We start from the raw sequence: 20,353 nt of genomic DNA on the forward strand, positions 1-20,353 counted from the left end.
AGAATGGTAAAAAGTATACATAGGTGTAATTTAAAAATACCTTCCTTTTGTTACATAATATCTGTATATCTGTGATTCAATGTAATAATGCTTGTTTATGTAACAAACTACCTGATCATTTGACTTGTATCCATCGAACCTACTTTGTAAATGAAGGAAATAAGTTGGAACAGGAATTAGGTTTTTGTCAAACAAGGAGAAATATTTCACGTTATGTATTATTCAAAAAGCAGAATTAAGACAATACATTGATATATATCGTGTTTATATGAAGATAGTTAATTAATACATAGATTTGCAAATTTTATGTACATGAGATATAATTAGCTTCTGACCAAATTCTAAGTGGATTTATTGTAAAAACTTAGAGTTTTACTTGATCAAAATAAAAGTTATTTTAATTTATGGAAAAAAAAGAAAAAAAAAGAAGAAATCATAACCAAGGAATTGTTTGAATATAAAGATTATGTAAATATGAAAGATTAGTAATATGTTTCCTGCTCAATCCATCCTCCAGGTTGTCTTCGAAGTAAGAATTTCCTAACTTCATCATACACAAAGATAAGAAGAGAGAAAGGGAGTGCAGGGAGCCACCAATTGATTTTAAGAGGATACATTCTAAGACCCTTATCCATTCCTGGAGTGTATGAAAGAAAAGCTGCAAGAGCTGTTTCAAAGAATAATCCAAAGTTTAGCATGTGATTTTTCATTCCTTGTTGGAATACAGAATTCTTTCGTGTTTTACAAATGATTAAATCTGCCCATTGTACAACTACAATCGATGCAAAAAAAGCTGTATGACATGTGTACTCAAGTACTTTCCTATCATGATATGTCCATTCTTGTCCATAGGAATCGCTCAAGTCATTTATTGCTGGAGAATCCCAAGCTCTTCTAATACCTAACAACTTTGAAGGCCAAAAACCGTTTTCTGCCAATATTACAAAGTATACAAAGAAACCAGCAGAGGCTTGAATCATTCCAATTTGACCATATGCCATGGAGATCAAGCGCTCATTCACAAGTTTATCCGTAAATGGATTTCGAGGTTGACGTTTCATGATATCGGATTCAGCTTCTTCATATGCCATGGAAATTGCAGGAACCATGTCAGTACCCAAATCAATGCAAAGAATAGTTACAGTACCCAAAGGTAGTGGAATGTCAGCAAGAATAAACAGCAAGAATGGAGAAATTTCAGGAATATTTGAAGTCAAAGTATATGCAATAGATTTTTTTAGGTTATCAAAAATCAATCGTCCCTCTTCAACACCAGTTACAATGGATGCAAAGTTATCATCAAGGAGAATCATGTCAGCAGCTTGCTTTGATACATCAGATCCAGCAATACCCATAGCAACGCCGATATCAGCTTTTTTCAATGCAGGAGAATCATTGACACCATCACCAGTCACAGCAACAATAGCACCCATTCTCTGACATCCTTCAACAATAATCAGTTTTTGTTGAGGCGAAGTTCTAGCAAACACAATTTCAGTATGATACAACAAAATTTCATCTAATTGAACTGTTGTTAAATCTTTCAATTCTCCCCCATGAACTACAGCAGCTTTAGCTTCCCTTGGATTAACATCTTCCAATGGTATATTGAGCCTAGTAGCAATATCATCGACGGTTTCTGTTCCTTCTGAGATAATTCCAACAGATTTTGCGATAGCTTTCGCCGTGATAGGATGATCACCTGTTACCATAATAACCTTAATGCCAGCAGAACGGCATTTTGTGACTGCATCTGGTACTGCAGCTCTTGGAGGATCAATCATTGACATAAGACCAACAAAACATAATCCTTCCAATGGAAAATTTGCTTCATCTGAGTCAAATGCAAATCCTTCAGGGAATCGATCTTTATCAAGCACGTTGTGGCAAAACCCAAGCACTCTTTCTCCTAACCCTCCTAATTCTAGATATGATGAATTGAAAGATTCTTTCCACTCTTCAGTCAATTCTTTTATTTCTCCATTAATTAGTATTGAGGAACAACGATCTAGAACTCTTTCAGGAGCACCTTTCATCACAAGTAAATTAGCATCGACATCGTCATCTACACTGGCCTCATGAACAGATACCTGATACTTATTGGTTGAGTTGAATGGTATTTCACATACTTTTTTCCTTGTTTGCCGATAGTCCATAATGTTCGAGTTTGCTAATTCACAGCATTTAAGGAGGGCAGCTTCAGATGCATCACCGTTAACCTCTCTTTTTAATATGGGAACGCCATCTTGTCCACTCTTAAATTCTGCTCTATTACATAAAGCTGCAATTCTAAATAGCTTTTTCCAACCTGGACTATTTTTATCCATGGTACATCCTGATTGATCTTCAGTTGTGTCTGCTTCGTGAATCTTGTTATCAAACCACATGTGAGCAACTGTCATTCGGTTTTGGGTCAAGGTACCAGTTTTGTCAGAGCAAATTGTTGAGGTGGATCCAAGGGTTTCGACAGCTTCTAAATTCTTGACCAAACAGTTCTTAGAGGCCATTCTCTTGGCAGTAAGTGTCAAACAGACAGTGACTGTAGCTAAAAGACCTTCGGGGACATTAGCCACAATGATACCAATTAAGAAAATGACAGCATCAAGCCAGTGGTAACCCAGAATAAAGGCAATGATAAAAAATGTCACACCTAAAAATACAGCTACTGCAGTAATTAAATGTATAAAATGAGCAATTTCTTTTGCAATTGGGGTTTCTCCAGTTTCCAAGCCCGATGCTAATCCAGCAATTCTTCCCATTACAGTTTTATCGCCAATGTTAACAACAATTCCAGTAGCGGTTCCTTCAACAGCATTTGTTGAAAAGAATGCAAGATTTTTAGTTTCAAGGGGATTTTCATGTGTAAAATCTGGAGACCTAGATTGAGGCTCTGCTTCTCCAGTCAAGGATGAATTATCCACTTTGAAGCCTCTTGATTCAGTAACTCGAATATCAGCCGGTATTCTATCTCCAAACTTTACTTCAACAACGTCTCCAAGAGTTAGTTGTTCCGCTTTGATATTAACTTTTACACCTTCTCTAAGACATAGGGCATATTGAGGAACCATATTTTTAAATGACTCCATGATCTTTGATGATTTGGATTCTTGATAATAGGAAAATATTCCTGTAATTACCACTACAGCTGTTAGTACAATTCCAAGATACAAATTATCATCTGGAGGCTCTTCAAATGTACTTGCTTGAATTGAATATGCCAAAAAACATAAAATAGCTCCTAACCAAAGAAGCATTGCAAATCCTCCAAACAAGTTTTGGCAAAATTTGACCCATTCTGGTGTAGTAGGAGGAGGAGTTAGAGCATTAGGACCATCCCTTTCTAAATTTGCTTTAGCTTGTGCCTCAGTTAAGCCTGTTTCTAAATTTGTACCAAGTCTTTGACATAATTCCTCTCTTGTTATTCTATGTACATCGAGTTCTAATTCCTTTTTCAAATCATCCAACTCCTCGTCATCTTTTTTCTTATCTGTAAAATATCATTTATAATTAATTTTTTATATACGTCATTAAAAAATGTAACAGTACTTTATGATAATTAAAATATTTATTTTAACTTAGTTTTAGGTATAAAAAGTTAAGACCAATAAAAAAATTAATATCAACACCATTCCATACATAAGAAATTATTTTGTTAACGGAACAATATTAAGAATAAAGTCACACAACCTTTTAATAATATCTTTTTTTTGTATAATTTTACTCAATGCATTAAAATTAAAATAAGTCTCATGGATTAACAACTATTTTTTTTGTGTTAAGGATTGGTTTAATCATGAATACAAATTCAATTTATCTACATATATCTATTTTTATATTTTATTTAGTATTATGTTTACTTTATAAGTAAAAATATAAGCTTAATTACTAATTCAGCAATGACAAAAATTATAAAATTGGTATAATTAAAAAAATGTATATTAATTCGTCTTGCGTCTTTTAATTATTCTTCACAGAAGTCACTTTTAAAAATAAGATATCTTTCGTTAAAATAAATGAAAAAATAAGATTTCTAACGTTTTGCGACTTGGGATGCGATTTAGCTTCATAAACTAATAAAAAATGTTCCAACAATTTTATTATTTCTGTCAAATTAGAAACATAATTTCTTGTCATATTATGACACCTTGTTCTTGGGCAATTACAATGGGGATTAAGTCGTTATTTTTTTACTGTAGTGTATTTGTCTTTTTAGAATACATATAATAAAATTGAATAGCTCCTGCAATGCGTCAAAAAGGAAAATAAAATGGGTATATTTTTATTTTACTCAATTTATCGCAAATGTAACGTTTAGAACTACTCCTTACATTTATTCAATTATAGATAAAGTAATTTCATTGTGTTGAAATACTTTTAAAAGTTATATTTTGTAACACGTTTAACAAATAAAATGTACATGGATGTCTAAGGATATGTTTATTTGTTTCCTTAATTGGCTTCCACTGAGATAAAATAGCTAATTCAGTTATGAGAAACACAAGTTAAACTTATTTACGATAATATCATTTTATATTGAATGAAATTATGCAATTGCATATATCAACATATGCGATCATTTTTTGGTCAAATGTCTCAAATTGTCCTACGGCAAGTAGACTTAGTCCTAGGGCACATTGCCGAAAGCCACTCTGACGAACAAATACTTTGCTGACAAAAATTAATAAATATACTTGATGATGATTCATCTACGAGACTACTCCAAAGACAAATACATTTTGATAATTACCGAGTCAAAGCTGACCTGAGGATAGAAGAATGTCAATTATGATATGAAAAATCTCTATCACGGGACTTTGGTCAAATTGAAATTATGAGGATGCTTCAACAGTTGGGTTGAACCGCTATTAGAACATGTGTAGCAAAACTGTTGAAATTCAATCTCCCAATAAAATCACGGGGTTACCTTCCACACACAAAAATATAAGGTTTATTTTGTTGTCCTTTTGACAAAGTCTTTATTCCGCAATGGGGGCATTCAGCAAAGTGTTCGTTCGGCCGTATGTCATTCGGAAAAGTGTCCTAAAACCATTTTTTTTCTCAAAGCAGACTCTTGCGCGTCCACCTGAAAGGACAGTTTGGACAATGAAAACAAAATAAAACCTTTATTTTTGTCTTAGAAATGTAACCCCGTAATTTTATTAGGAGATTAAGTCTCCGTTCGCCAAAAAAGTTTTGCTAAAGTTTCTACGAATGGATAAAAACAATTAACATTTCAATCCTATATAGCTCTAACATCAATTTGATGTCCCAAAAGATGTTTTATAGAACTAAGTCAGCCAATGTATGTGTAAATAATTTTTTTTTCCAACACTATTTTATATAAATTAGGCATATATATGTGTATTAGTATTATATAAGAAGACAGACATGAAAATAAAAATATTGTAATATCCTACTATTAAAAGTTGCTTTTTCTACATTATCTTTTTTCTTTTGGTTGTGATTTTATCACAAATTAGTTTTTTACATAGTATTTACCTACTACTACTACTATCATAAATCCTTTTGGAAAAAATAATAGAGTATCCAGAAAGAAAAGTCTATCTTGTCACCGACGCACACTTTTAAAGAAGTTGACCGCTTATAATTTAGAACATTTTAATATGAATGAAAACAGTGTATGTAGAGAGTGGGGCAGCAAAACGGGGGGGACTCAAGAGATTGCTTTAGAAATATTTCAACATTTTTACAATAATAACAAAAAATAAAATTAATTTTAACAAAACTTGTAAACAACGCCTTCTTAAACTTGGTCACCCAATATGGCCACCTTCAGCTTCAATCAGAGCCTTTACTCGTCGCCTTAAGGCCTTTTAGGAGTTGATGACAAACTTCTCAGAATTTTTTTATCATGCAGCTACTAAGGCGGCCTTCAGTGTGTCCACATTTGGGTGTGGAGTTTTGTTGCTTTCCCTCTCCAAAGTGCCCACACAGCAAATCTCAAGTGTGTTCAACTGTATGTTCAGATGACCACGTCTCATTGAATAATCCTCACCATCTCAACTTTAGCGTCTACGAAATCTGAGATGTGATGTCTTTTGGCTTTTTGTTCACTCATGATGACAAGATGTTTATTACAGTTTGTTTATGCATAAAGGATGAATGAACCAGAATGTTAAAAAATAATCACGAAGACTTCCAATATTAATGGGGAAATCAACATTAATTAACAGTCCATGTTTTCATCCCCACACTGTATACGTCACGGTTTCTTTCTTTGGAGTAAATTTGCAAATGGGCGAACTGATTAGTCTAAAATTTGGCAAGTGCTAAACCGGTTAAATAAAAATTCCCCAATTTTTTGCCATAAACCCTAGCAATATATAATAAAATAGAAATGAACCAAATAATGTATTTCATTAACAATGAAAAATTGGTTAATGATGTATCCATGAATCCCCCATTGTAAATCAGAATGATTTCAGGGAGGCCGTTATATGTCAAAATATCTTCCAATGAAAAAGTCATCAATGTTTTTATGAAGATAAAGTAAGGAATATTTCAAGGAACTTTTATTTTGACCATTATTTGATTTCGGGCCCTTTATGTCCTCAAAGGGGGCGAAAAAAATATTATTTATTGGGTTTATTTGTTGTAAGCATCAAATAAAGATTTTTAAATCCGAAAAGCTTGTATACCTCTGCTAGTATCTCCTAAAGTAATTTTTTAGGCCTCTAAATATCCAAATAATTCGTACCTATGTAAGATTGTATTTTAATTGGTTTACTCAGAGAGTTGTATTATTTTGTTGCAAGAAAATCGCCACTTTCTACCATTTTGTTTAAAATCTTTTTAAAAATCATTTAATTTTGCTTGTGAAGGTAACGACGTGTGTAATCCGGACATTTTAAGTAATGTTTAAGAGGAGAGCATTTTAGTTGTTATGACATTTTATTACATTTACTGTAATCAGCTATGATAGGACATAAAAAAACAAAAGAAATCTCACTCCCTATCTTGCAAGGGTTAATGTAGGAATTACATCATATCGATCCACGCCTTTAATCCGAGCCCAACTAGGATTTTTATTTATATCTGGAGTTGTAAATGGGTGGAAAGTTTCGGAAAATTTCCATGGAAACTTTGCTACTTAAAATGAGTAGGTTATGTGATTTTAAAATGTTCCGTATATTTATAATGACAATTAAAAGGACACTATTTTGTAACTTTTACGGTTCATGCTCAAATATTAATTAATTAGAATCTACGAATACACGGACAAGCCCTTCCCCTTTGACCCCCTTTCCCCCATTATAATTTATTTTAAAAGTCATAATTCTAGAAAAAGCTAATTTTCTTACTACTGTTATTTTAATCATAACTTCAGCTCAAAATATCTTTGTTTTTTGGCAATGCCCCTGATCAAGCACGTTAGGGGCGGAGGGACAGGGGAGGAAGAGTTTTCATGTTTTATATGCATGGAAAGTAGGTGGATATCAGCGGAATGAAGATAATATTCTTGGCTCACGACTTAATAGGAGCACCCTCTTAATAAATGTTGGGTTTATTTAAAAAATATATATATACATTTTATAGCTCATGTATAAATTTGTCTACCCATGACTCTACCAAGAAACTCTTTTTAAATAAAAAAATGATATAGGCTAAAAATGTCATTTTTAAGAAAGTTCTAAATATTTTGGTCTGCCAATCACTATATAAAAGTGTCAATAGCGATGAACAATCGATATCTTTCTTTAAAACTTGCAATGGTATCAACCGGATAATATTTCCATTTATTCCAATGTGACTTTATATAAGGTGTGTCGATATTATGCTTATTTACTGGCTATTTTGACGACGTCACAGAGGAGCCAATCTAGGAGGAAGTTCGATAAAACACATTGTATTAATATAAAATATAGTATTTTATTTTCTCATCAGACAATACTATTTGTGTAAATTTTTACCCTCCGATGATTACAGTACTAAAATTGATTAATAAAATAAAATTAAAAGTTTTTTTAATCTAATATAGTTCAAAACAAAAATAAATATACAAAAATAGTGGACATCTGATGGATGACCACAGAACAAATACACCTAGTACCTCTGGGGAAAGACATAATTTTTGTAATAATATGAGTTAACACTTAATACTAATCAGTAATATTGTTGTGACGTCATCGAAAAAGTCGTCAGCTAGCGTCAAACAGACTGCGTTGTAAGTTTCTTATCGTCACACCTTTTATATAGTCACATTCCATTTATTCAATATTGCAACTATTTATTTAACAAATTTTGTAGATGAATATGCGTTTTTTTTGTACTATCTAATATTTATAAAATTAGGGGTGTACTGATGCATTAAAATGGACAAGAATTGCGCTTTTTTAAAGTATCGGATGTAATGCCGATTCTACCGATACCTATGCATAAATATGTTTAATGATAATATGACTTATTTTAGCTCATTTTTGGAGACAAAATTACGGTTACAAATCAATAAAATAGCTAGACTCGACGACTCTGTTCAAATGAATTAAAAAAAGAAAAGAAGAAAATAAAAGGGTGACATTTTGGATTTTTGAGTTTTGAACTAATATTAAAGTATGTGCCAAATTTGAAAACATGGTTTAGAGAAAAATGTCCTTTACTTGATTGATTTCACTTGGAATGCCCCTTACATATAACACCCCAGCCATTCAATTATTCTCACGTACCTTATATTCAGATATTCCCTTCTCAATAATTAAAGAATATTGATAACGGCTTTAGAAAATGAAAAATAACTTTGTTCAAGTTGCAACTTCAAAAAAGTCTCAAGTTCGTCTGAGGTCTTATTTTTTATAACTCTAGTTATAGTATGAATGAATATGATTTTTTTTACGTCAGAAGGGATCTTTTATACTTTTCCTTGTTTTAAAGTTTTTGAGTGATGCCTTCATGTAAAAGTTGAACATTACTTCTATGTATAATTTGCATTTTTTAAAGATTGTAAAAAATGTCAAATTATTATGGTGATTGAGGGGAGAATAAAAAAACCCTTTCATATTTAAAAAATCTACCCGCTTAAGAGGATACTCAATAACAGTGTTTCTCAACCTATGCACCCCAGACAATTTCTGATATGTCACCAAGTGTTTTTTTACTTATTTATCTGTAAAGTTCGCTAATCCAAAAATTTGTACTCGATGGAGCGCCTTATGAATTTGGTTATCTCATAAATGGATAAATAATTTTTCGAAGTACAACTATTATAGAAAAACAATTTATGTATAGAGGGTGCCCTAACATAGTTTCCTTTTTCCAAAAGGCAAAAAAAAGACAAGTTTTTTGTGTAAAAAAAACTTAATTTTTATTTAATAATAATAGTTGAGATTTAAAATTGTGTTGTGCATAGTTTTAAAAATAATTTCAGATATGTAACGTCACTGTTGATTGAAAAAAAACCAAACTTTGTTATTTTAATACCCAGTGATTTTTTCTTTTTTTTTAAATAATAAATATTATCAATTTATTAAGTAATTCGTTGTTCTACAAAGGTCTTAAAAATGTTGAGTTTTTTCTACTAAATTCGGTTTCTTATACTTGATTTAAACAAATTGTACCGATTCAATGTTTTGGTATGACATTAAATCTCATGGCACTAATTCTAATTATCTATTATCATTATCTGTGGAGTAATTTGTGTTCAAAGAACTTTGCACATTTCAAATTATGGGAATCAATTGAAAAAATCCTATGTTAGAAATTGAAGTAATTAAAACTGATTTTTGTAAATTGAACGAAAAAAAAATAAAGAGCGGAATTGCAATTAGTTTAAATTTATGAATTATCATGTCAATTTTTGGGTAATATTTATACCCATCTTCCTATTAATTCTGCAGCCTGATTTCCACGCATTATATATGGTTTGTCTTTTTGTCGGTCTGAATATCTAAATATATGATAACAAGTTACTGGTTGCTCTGTATATAGTGCTTCATAATATATATCGTAAATATATTTTGATCTAGGAAATAACAATGTAAAAGCATTAATGAAATATTAAAGGCGTGTAAATATGACATGGGAATTGTGTACGGAGTTAACTGTATATATGTAGTGATAAATGATGTAAAAAATATAAATATTTTTGATATGAGAAAAAATAATGTAATTGAATTAATGAAATATTGCAGGCGTGTGCTTGAATAACAAGAGCGCTTTCTCTGTTTGTTTTTCTTATTGGTCTCTTATGTATATCATATATATATATATATTTATTTTTTAAAATTATTATTACCATTTATCACAACAACATCTAATACACATTAATATAACCGTTATACACACAATTTTATATTTCCCCTGCCCCCCTCTCCTCCTTCCTCCAAGAATATCCGGTTGAGTGTAGATCGACTTTTTAAACAAAAGAATAAAAAACTATCATTTTAAAAGCCAACGATTAGTGTAAAGTAGAAAAACATATATACACAAAACACTTTTATAATATATATTTTTTCCCGCCATCCTTTCCTGTACACATTCGTCCGTCCATTCTCCCGATCCAAACCGCGCTCCCCTATCTGTGAAGTATCCAAGAATACGTATCGATTGCTCAAAATATTTCTCAAAACCGTTTAGGATCCCCTTCCCTCTGCACAGGATCTTGTAAAGTATTGAGAGGACGCTTACAACCAAACTCTCGATTTTTCTGCAGTTCGCAAGCCGGCTCGACATCGTTATGAGCCAGTCTAGGACGTCTAGTTTCACCCCGTACTCTGCAAGAATATTACTCTCTACGAGCTCCCTAATACCTTGAATCCTTGAGTACTTGTAGAACATGTATCTGCTTGTCTTGGTTTCTAATCCACAGAAGGAACAACTCCCTCTTCGTTGCATCTGAGAGTGACTTATTTAGAAATAACAAGGAGGTGGACATTCGATACCGGAGCCATTTTTTGCCAGAGTTCATGAATTGATTCATCATCTTTATTTTGGGCGTGTATTCACAAATTTCCCCCTAAGATCCGCTATGTTTTTTGATTCGCTCTTCAACTATCGTGTGTGAACTTGAAGATTTAGTCTTTGACAGAAATGTATTCCTAATATCATGATTTGTACGGGATTCCAAGATAATGGAAGAATGAATAATTGGACCATATGGGAGTTGATATATATATATTTTTTTTTTTGATGTTTCTAGTACTCTCCTGATAGTTAGAAACGAGAGTTATTAATATCATAATTCATGTGGGGTGGTATGTTAAAATAATATATATATTAGTGAGTGCTTTTCAGACTAAAGTGCTCATCAGTCAACCCAACATATGAAAATAAAAATAATCTCAAACTTTTATTATTCTTGAGGCAAGAATACATATGAATTGATATAAATATTATTGCATTGAGCAGTTACGTGTGAGTGTGCTCATGAAAAATGTAGAGCAACACCAAGTTTTTCTTGTGGAATTATCTTCTGTATTGTTAAAGAACAAAGAGTCTTTAAGTCAACACCTAATTACTCTGGGAAATCCCGGGTACTATCGCTAGTTAACTATAAGGGGAAAAATAAATTTATTGAATAGGGCGGTTTTTACCCCCGATTAGATAGTCTTCGAAAGATATAAAGACCGATGCATCCCTATATGTGTCTATGCAATCATATTTCAAACATACATAAGAATTAAAAAAGTTAGACTGTTCTTAAATTACTTCTTTTAAGAAATTCTCTTTTGTCCTTTTTCATAAAATATAAAAGTCTTTGTGTCATTATTGGTGCATATCATGTATCTAAGCTTTTTTTCTATTTGAAATAAACACTTTGCCTTAACGATCGCAATAAACGATGTATGCATACCTAGTGAATATATATTTGGAAAAATATATAAATACTTGGGTTTTAAATTGTAAGCTTTTTCAGTGAGTTGAAAAAATAAACCGAAAGTGAAAATGGTAAGCCTGATAATTTGGAATTTTTTTTTGGAGGAGAGCAGGTTAGCTGTCATCATGATTCATTGGATCAGCTACAAACAACTATGATAGGAAGGAAATAAATATAAATCCAACTTCATTTGGTTGTGTATTGCAATTAAGACGTGGCCCTTCCTCTTATCCCTGTAGTATATTAAGCCGTTTTTTATGTGCATTATACAGTGTGTACAAACAAAATCTGAACAAGTATAAAAGGTTTAAAATGGAGAGGATTTAAGTTACAAGTTTGATATTTCTAACGACGTTTTATTATTTTTTGAAAAAAATTTGCTATTAACTTTTTATATATATATTTTTAAGTTAAATCATGGAAAAAACAATTAGTAACGACATCGTGATTTTTCTCTACATGGTAATAACACCCAGGAACATTGCCAACTAGTTGAGGTGCTCCTTCACCAGTCTGTAGACATATGGGCCAACTTGAAGGCTTAAAGTCAAAAATTTGCCCTAATGTCAATTTATGTGAGTTTTCAACCTCCTACATAAATGTGGATGGCCTGAAGGTTTCCATCATTGCAGCATGGGAAAAAATGGATTTAAAAAAAAAAAAAAATAATATATAATATTAAATTTCTTAAAAGTTTAATTTTTTTGTGAATAGCTATGGATTTTATAATTTTTTTTCAAAAATTTATACTTGATCCATTTTTTTTTTCAAAAATGAAAGCCTTTAAGTATGCCCCTTCTCCTTCCCCCCCCCTTTTCCCAAAAAAACAAACAACAACTATTTTTGTAATATAAATTGCTCGGGACGCCCCTGATATATTATACATATGCACGTCACATAGGACAATTATGGGTATGAAGGAAGGAACCCCATGATAAAAAAAATCTTATGAAACACAATTCTACGAAATATTCATACATTTTTATGAGAAAGATAAGAGATAAAAAAATAAGACATGGAGAAATAAGGAAAAATGTAGAGATTTTGTTTTATGGGACAAGTTGATTTCTTCCGTTACATTGCATTTTGTTCAACAACCAAAAAATACACAATGAGAAAACTCATAAAATAAATGAGGTTTCTTATTAATTGTACATAAAAGAGTTCATTTATGAATTACTCCTTTATTTATTTGGCAAGCGAGTTTTCCAACATATATACATGCATATTTCGGCAAACGCCAGAGCGTTATTAATTGCATCATGGATCATTCTTCTTTATTGTCAATTAATTTCTTGCCAAAGGGATGTGATCAATTGAAATATTTACTATAATATATATATATTTACAGAGGATGTGAATATAACTTTTTTTTTGTTTTAAAAAACTGAATGACTGGATGTTATATGCATTATGTCGAAGGATTATACTTTTTTATAATATAACATGTCTGTGCCTGCTATATACTTATATATTGCAACCTCTTCTCCAAAAATAATGAGGAAAAAAGACTTAAACCCCCCCTTTTTAGTCATGTCGTTACCTCACTAAGACAAAAATTTATATTACGTATTTGGTCCTGAGTTGTCGATGTGTACGCTTCTTCTCCCCTAATCACGGTTCTGACTCTTGATTTAAAGAATTGAAATTAAGCTGATAACAATTTGCAATAAATAAATGCTTATGCGTTAAAAGGCAAAATATGTAGTTGGCCATTTAATCCAAATTGTATCTCAATATTCGAATAAATGGTTAGAAAAAGAAACGTCATTTATATAACAATAGATTAAATGTCATTACCTTTATTGTATCACGCAACCTTTCATCCAAAAATAAACAGAAAAAGGCCTGATATAATTTGGTAGTGGGCCAAATAAGTCAAATATATTAATTGCTATTATTGTCAATTTTGCACAATTTTTAAATGAATTATATTTTTTTTTTTCGATACTGTATTATAATATTGATTTTATGAAAAGCGTAACTATACATTCCTATTTGTATATGATAGCCAAAATTTCTTCATATAAATAATAAAATGGGCAACTTATGTTATATTTACAGTTACGGATCAAGAAGATGTTGTATGCCTGTCCTTTCGGAAACCAAACATAGGTATAAAAATCTTATTACTTGGTTTATTTACCTTTTGAGGTAACGTCTAGATAGATGAAATGAGCAATAGTATTCAGATACAAAATGCTTTCATAAATACAAAAATGATTATTTACATACATTTTTAGATATACATATGTAATCTATATTAGTATAGAAAATTTTGTCTGTCCGCTTGTTTGATTGTCTGAGGAGGACCCATTTCTAAGAATAAGCGTGTATAGCAATGGGTCAGCGTGTAATATTAAAAAGAAAAGAGTAGCACAGGTATAAAATACATAAGAATGAATGTGACTTTAGATGAAGTCTAGCAACGAGCTTGTGTTGCTAAAGCTCAGCTTGTCATATGTAAGAAGAAAATAAAAGGTATGCACAAGAGGTTGTTGGCGTCTTGAACAATGTTTGTTTTTTATTTTCTCAAGTTGTTCTTTCATACTTGAAGAGAGAAGAAGTATTGAATGTATGAGTGCACTTTTAAAAACAGAAAGTAACACTCTGGAGTTATCTTAAATATTAATGGACAAAATAGACAGCCATATCAGAGCAAAATTGAAATTGTGTTAGATTGTGCCAATTAATGAAACAGAAGAATAATTAGTAATGATTAATTCATAGTTTCTTTTAGGAAGGTTAATTATCAAAAAAAAAAAAAAGGAAATAAATATTCATATTAACTTGGTATAAAAAAAACAAGATTTGAGTAATAAAAATGAAGAGAAACATCAAAATAAATGTGCGCGCAATACCGAAAGATAATATTTATTTTTTGGCAGGAATTTTTGAACTGAAACACTCATACTATGAGAAAAATTGTGATCATAATGTTGCAAAATAAATATTTCATTTATAATAATTAATAAAATAAAAACCATGTAGCGGGATATAAATCAATATTGAAAAAGAAACAACATCAAAGTTTCACTTTTTTGACATTTTACAGATTTTCAAATCAAAATGTGTCCATGAAGGACCATTTTTTTGGACGGTTATTTGTTATTTTCTTGATTAGAGGAATAAAACCCAAAATAAAAAATATCAGGCAATACCAAATTCCTAACTTTTGTCATTAGAGTACAGTCTAGAGTACATATACTAAGGGCTCAAAATCCCGAGTTTTTTTGAGAATACAAATACCTTTTATGTTGTTCACAACCTGAACAATATTTATTTTTATTTTCTCAAGCTGTTTTTATTCTTATTGAGAAGATAACTTCTTTGTATTGAATAATTACGTGTGAGAGTTTTAATTAACAACGTATAGTAATACAGATGATTTAAAGCAGAGTTGTCTTTTATATTCCTAAAACAAATCTATATTATTAATGCAATGTTTGTCTGTTCGTTGACGCCTAACAACTCGCAATGCTAGGAACTACCGCTTTAGTATATAATAAAGTAAATTATATTTAAGGATAAAGGCTCTTTAAATGTTCGTATAAAAACTAACCATAAATATGGTTCTTAGGGCTTTCATATCTTTCTATTTCCTTCTCTTAAATATACCTATTTACTGATGTGTTTAGTAGTTATATATAGTTCAGATGTGCGTTTACCAGACCTCCATATTTAAAAAAAAATTTATTCAATTCTTTAAGTGTGCATAATTTTTTCTCTTTATACTTAGATACATTGAAATAGAACTTCTTACTTCACGGGTCTTTTGTGTGGGATCCCGGAATAAAAAAAAAATATATATATAAGGACTAGTTGATGAACAAACTAATTGTTGGTGAAGCCAGGGATTGTATAATTGTGAAATACACAATCCACCCCTCTGGACTAAAAGTCAACTAGAATCCATAATGTTCCATAGAAGACTTATATTTTAGTCATATTTATTAAAATAGTCAAAAATTACACCATTAATATATGGATCATCCATGGAAAATTCAATTATAGCATTATCCTCATCCCAAGTACTGAAAATCCATCATTTTAAAATTATTCATCTCATTTTTGATTGCAGCTTGTACAAGTTGCAACTTGTACATAAAGCATATACCATTTGCAATGCATCATTATGTTTCAATTTAATGAATTATATATAATTAAATAAAACTTAACTTATGAAATAATTAAATATGTGATTTCCCAGGAATATTCTGTATGTATAAAATCCCGAGAAAATGGTATTACTAGAGAAACCCTACATTATATCCAAATATATCTACAACATACATACATTTCCTAGAATTAATAGAGATTTGTTTTGTTAGAAATTTCATTGTATTGTTCATACCGACGCGTTTGTTAAAAATATCATTTAGGCGTGGAAATAAAAACATTCGTGATGAAATAAATCATAAATAGATGATTTGTATAAACAAGGAAATTAGGTTAAAATAATATTTTAACAAATGATTAGAACATGGAGTATACATACAGGGGCTTCCGCAGGGGGTGAGTTGGAAGGACTGTAGCCCCAAAACCCCCCTGAAAAAGAAGAAGAAGAAAAAAAGAATTTTTCTTTTTTGCCTTAAAGGGTAATATTTGAAGTTTATTTTAATTTTTCAAATCTTTTTTCCATAAAATTTGTTGGAAAGGGGTATGAATTTTATTTACAAAAAAAAATGAATATTTTTGAAATTATTTCCGAAAAATTTAACAATTCGTAAACAGTTGTGAATTAAAAAAAAAAATTCTAAACTATATATACAACTCTTTGGTATGTTAATATATCCCACAAATTAGAATTAAAATCCATTAATGACTAGAACAGGGATTCTCAACCATTTTTTAGTGATGTACCACTTGTAAAATATTTATTTAACCCAAGTAACCCTTTACTGCCAGAAGGTCTTTTTCGCTTCAGTGACAGGGGTGTCTACAGGATTATATTTTGAAGGGGAGGGGGGCTTGGTTTTTGGATCCCAAAAATCCATGAATCGCCTCTCTAACGAGTTTGACGTGGACGAGGGGACAATCAGGAGGGCTGCATAAGAGGACTTGGAGTTGTCCTCTTACACAAGGACCCCACATCACCTGTTAACGGATACTCTGAAGGAAAGGAGATTGCAGAGGTGCAAGAAAGTTCGTGCATGGATCAAGGCAAATGGATCCACAGTAAAAAAATTATCTGACGAGAAGATTTTCACCGTGTTGGCTCGGGCGATCATCAAAAGAGGTCAAGGGGGTGTTCTGTACGAAATATCCGGCCCAAACAAGGGTCCCAGGGGCCAACGGCAAGAATATGCCTACCTTCTTTTTTTAAGGACGGGGAGAAAATCAGCCAGGAGCCCTACTACAAGATGCTGAGGTTTACCAAACTGTCATGGCTCAAGGCCACCTACACAGAGGACAGCTATGTGTGGATCCAAGATGGTGCACCCTCACACACATCATCCAGATACCAGAAGTTCATGGCTGATTTTTGGCCCTAGGAAATGTGGCCTGCATCTTCGCCAGATTTAAACACGTTGAATTTTGCTATGTGGGGCACTTTGAAGAGGGAGACTAACTAGACATATCACCCGAACGTGGACTCCCTGAAGGTCACCATTCTGGAGGAGTGGAATAACTTGTCCGAGAAGTTATAATCAAATCCCCTCAATGCTTTTCGCCACCGTGTGGAGGCTGTGATTGCTGCTGAGGGAGGCCATATTGAGTGATCATATTCACAAAGGTCTTGTCTCAAAGTTTGTTAAAAAAATTTCAAAATTATTTATTAAAAAATAAAATTATTGACATTTTTCTAAAATCAGTCACTCAGTCCACGTTTTGCTTCGGAACCCTGTATATATTTGAAATAAAATCATATATTGAGTTTTTATGTATTATAAGCTGTAATATATCATACTCAACCTCATCAAAGTTGATGAGGAGATTAATTACTTTTAAAAATTTGTTAGAAGTAGTCCATGTTTCATAGACATTTCTATTAAAATTGAAACTCTAGTTTCAATACGTTTTCGTATTTGAGATATTTTCATAAAAAAATATTAACTTGTTGAATCTCCAAAATAATTATTTACTTTTTATCCATACTTCAAGTTCATACAGGCATTTTTAGTGATCTAATTGGTATTTCCAAGTGCTAAAATGAATGAAATAGTTCAGTTTTGAAGGGATAATGTAATAAAATTTGATTTCAGTATTTCTCAAATAATATCATGTCATGATGAATGAGATTAAATAAAATTAAGCTTATCTTTGTCGTATTTTGACTTGTCATATCAATAGTTAATTAATAGATTATAATAATAATAATCTATATATTTCATATAAAAGGTCCATTAGGGCTTTTGTACGTTTTGAAGGGAAACCAAAAAAAAATCAATAAAATATATAATACATTTCCATTTGTTGACTTTGAATGATCGATATTGGAAATTTATAAATACCTACGTACGTTTTCAATCATTTTTACGACTTTTTCACTCACCAAAATGGTGTTATTTGATTATTAAGTTTTTGTTCCTTTTGAACAATGGACATATTGTCTAGATATTGAATAGAAGGAATGATTTTGTTTTCGTAAAAGATACTCCAATGGATTGACAACAAAGCATAATATATACTACACACTAATCTTTATCCAAGATATCATCAACATCTATGAAGACAGTAAAAGATGGGATTAAAATATATACAGAACAAAAATGTCCAGTCTGATAACTTAAATAATAGGCTGCTACGATACGGGGTTGTACCACAGTTCGGTGGAGGGGCTGTACGTATATATATATATAATCAAAAATTAAATATTTTGCAATTATAATATTTCGGTTATTTATATATAGATTTTTTTTTTCAATTTAGAGATTGATGGGATGAAGTAAGATTTTAATCCATAAGGATTCTTATATATTAGAAATAATTTCTGCATTTGTTTATTTTTTCATCAATCAAAGTGTGAAGAATTCAATTCGACAATACTCCATTGTCTGGGCGAAATCACCTCCTACCAAATAAACTTTCATGGCAGAAATATATGCTGATATCAACAAAACTGAGTAAAAAGAAATAAAACATCATAATAACCTAAAAAATGATGAAATATATTACTATTTTACAAAAACCCAGTGATAGGGTGGAGGGATAATTTAATTAAATTTCCGAATGTTTCCATTTTAGCTTCACGATTCTTTGCAACTTCAGCCACTTGAGCCACCACAAAAACGGGCTAACAATGCTCCTGGCCTACAATCATGGGACTTTGTGTGTCCTTTCGTTACTCTTCACTCACTTTTTGTTGTATTTTAATCAAGTGTTCGCAATATATTTTAAGATCTTTCTTACCAAATATGCAATAATTTAAGTAGATATTTTTGGAATCCCACTCTCTATACGCAAGCTATATATGCCACTACTTTGGCACGCTCTCTTGAGTAAAAAAAGGCACTCAGGCAGCTTTTTTTTTTTGTTAGACAGCTTGTTCAAACTTGAACTAGTCAGAAAGGTTAGGAGGGAATTTGAGGCCTCTAAAGGTTATGCAGACGAAGTTCCCACTCCAACTAATTATATTTTGGGGTTTAGCGTCCACTTCATGCCTCCTCTTGTGTTACAGCAAGGCCTTGTGGTAAACAATGATGCCTATTTGCACGTGATAGAGAGCAAGGTGAAGCCTTGGATCGACATGGTTGACAATGAGAGGCCTTAAATCCGGAAGTAGGACCTGCCTGCTATACCACAAAAAAAAAAATCTCAAATGGCTCCAACAGAATATTGACGACTTCGTATCGCTGGATCTTTGGCCTCTAAACTCTTTTTATATGAATTTGCTGCATTTTTGTTTGTTTGTTGGGTGCGATCAAACGACAAACCAACCCAAACCCCAACAATACCAAAGACAAATTTATCAGTTGGATCAAGAAGAAATTCCAAGATTTGCCAAGAAACCAAGTGGTGAAGGCCACTTTCGGCCTGTATAGAGACTGTAAGGGAGGCTGGAGGTTATTTTATTAAGAAAAAAAAATGAATCGTAATTCATCAAGCTTTCAAATATTTGTTTTTATTTTATTATCTGATAATTAGTTAGAGAGAAAATTAAGTTTTAATTTTTTTTTGCAGCACAAATAGCTTGTACACTCTACAATATACTTATTATATATAGAAGAACTGCCTTAACTCTCGCTTTAAAAAAAGACATTCTCATTTGATTACTAAATCAATTTGCAAGTCACACTTAAGGGATAATGTGTAAAGTACGATATCACAAAATAATTGTTGATCTATATTTTTATAGGTACATTAAAAGGCTTTTTTTTACTATATTAAAAGAGCAATTATTCTTATGAGGCACACTTAGTATATAGTATTATGATGAATAAAATTTGATGTAAAAAACACAATTTTCTCTATCAGAATTGTGCCTTGAAAATAAAAAATGAGGTTATTTATGAGAAGTTGAAATATATACATACCTACATGGAAACAGGAAAAACCCTGTAGAATGATATATAGCAACTT

At 31.4% G+C, this 20,353-nt stretch overlaps 1 protein-coding gene across 1 annotated transcript in view; it reads right to left on the bottom strand.

Annotated features, from left to right (window-relative positions):
• Positions 1–176: 176 nt before the first annotated feature.
• LOC121116860 (sodium/potassium-transporting ATPase subunit alpha) overlaps positions 177–20,353 on the bottom strand; it is a 45,751-nt gene continuing 25,574 nt past the window's right edge. Inside the window, exon 2 of the mRNA XM_040711157.2 lies at positions 177–3,487. Within this exon, the coding sequence (XP_040567091.2) occupies positions 483–3,487 (3,005 nt within the window). The 3' untranslated portion in view covers positions 177–482. The remainder of the gene's footprint in view (positions 3,488–20,353) is intronic.

Source organism: Lepeophtheirus salmonis, chromosome 4 (genome assembly GCF_016086655.4).
Source record: "Lepeophtheirus salmonis chromosome 4, UVic_Lsal_1.4, whole genome shotgun sequence".
In the NCBI taxonomy this organism is placed as follows: domain Eukaryota; kingdom Metazoa; phylum Arthropoda; class Copepoda; order Siphonostomatoida; family Caligidae; genus Lepeophtheirus; species Lepeophtheirus salmonis.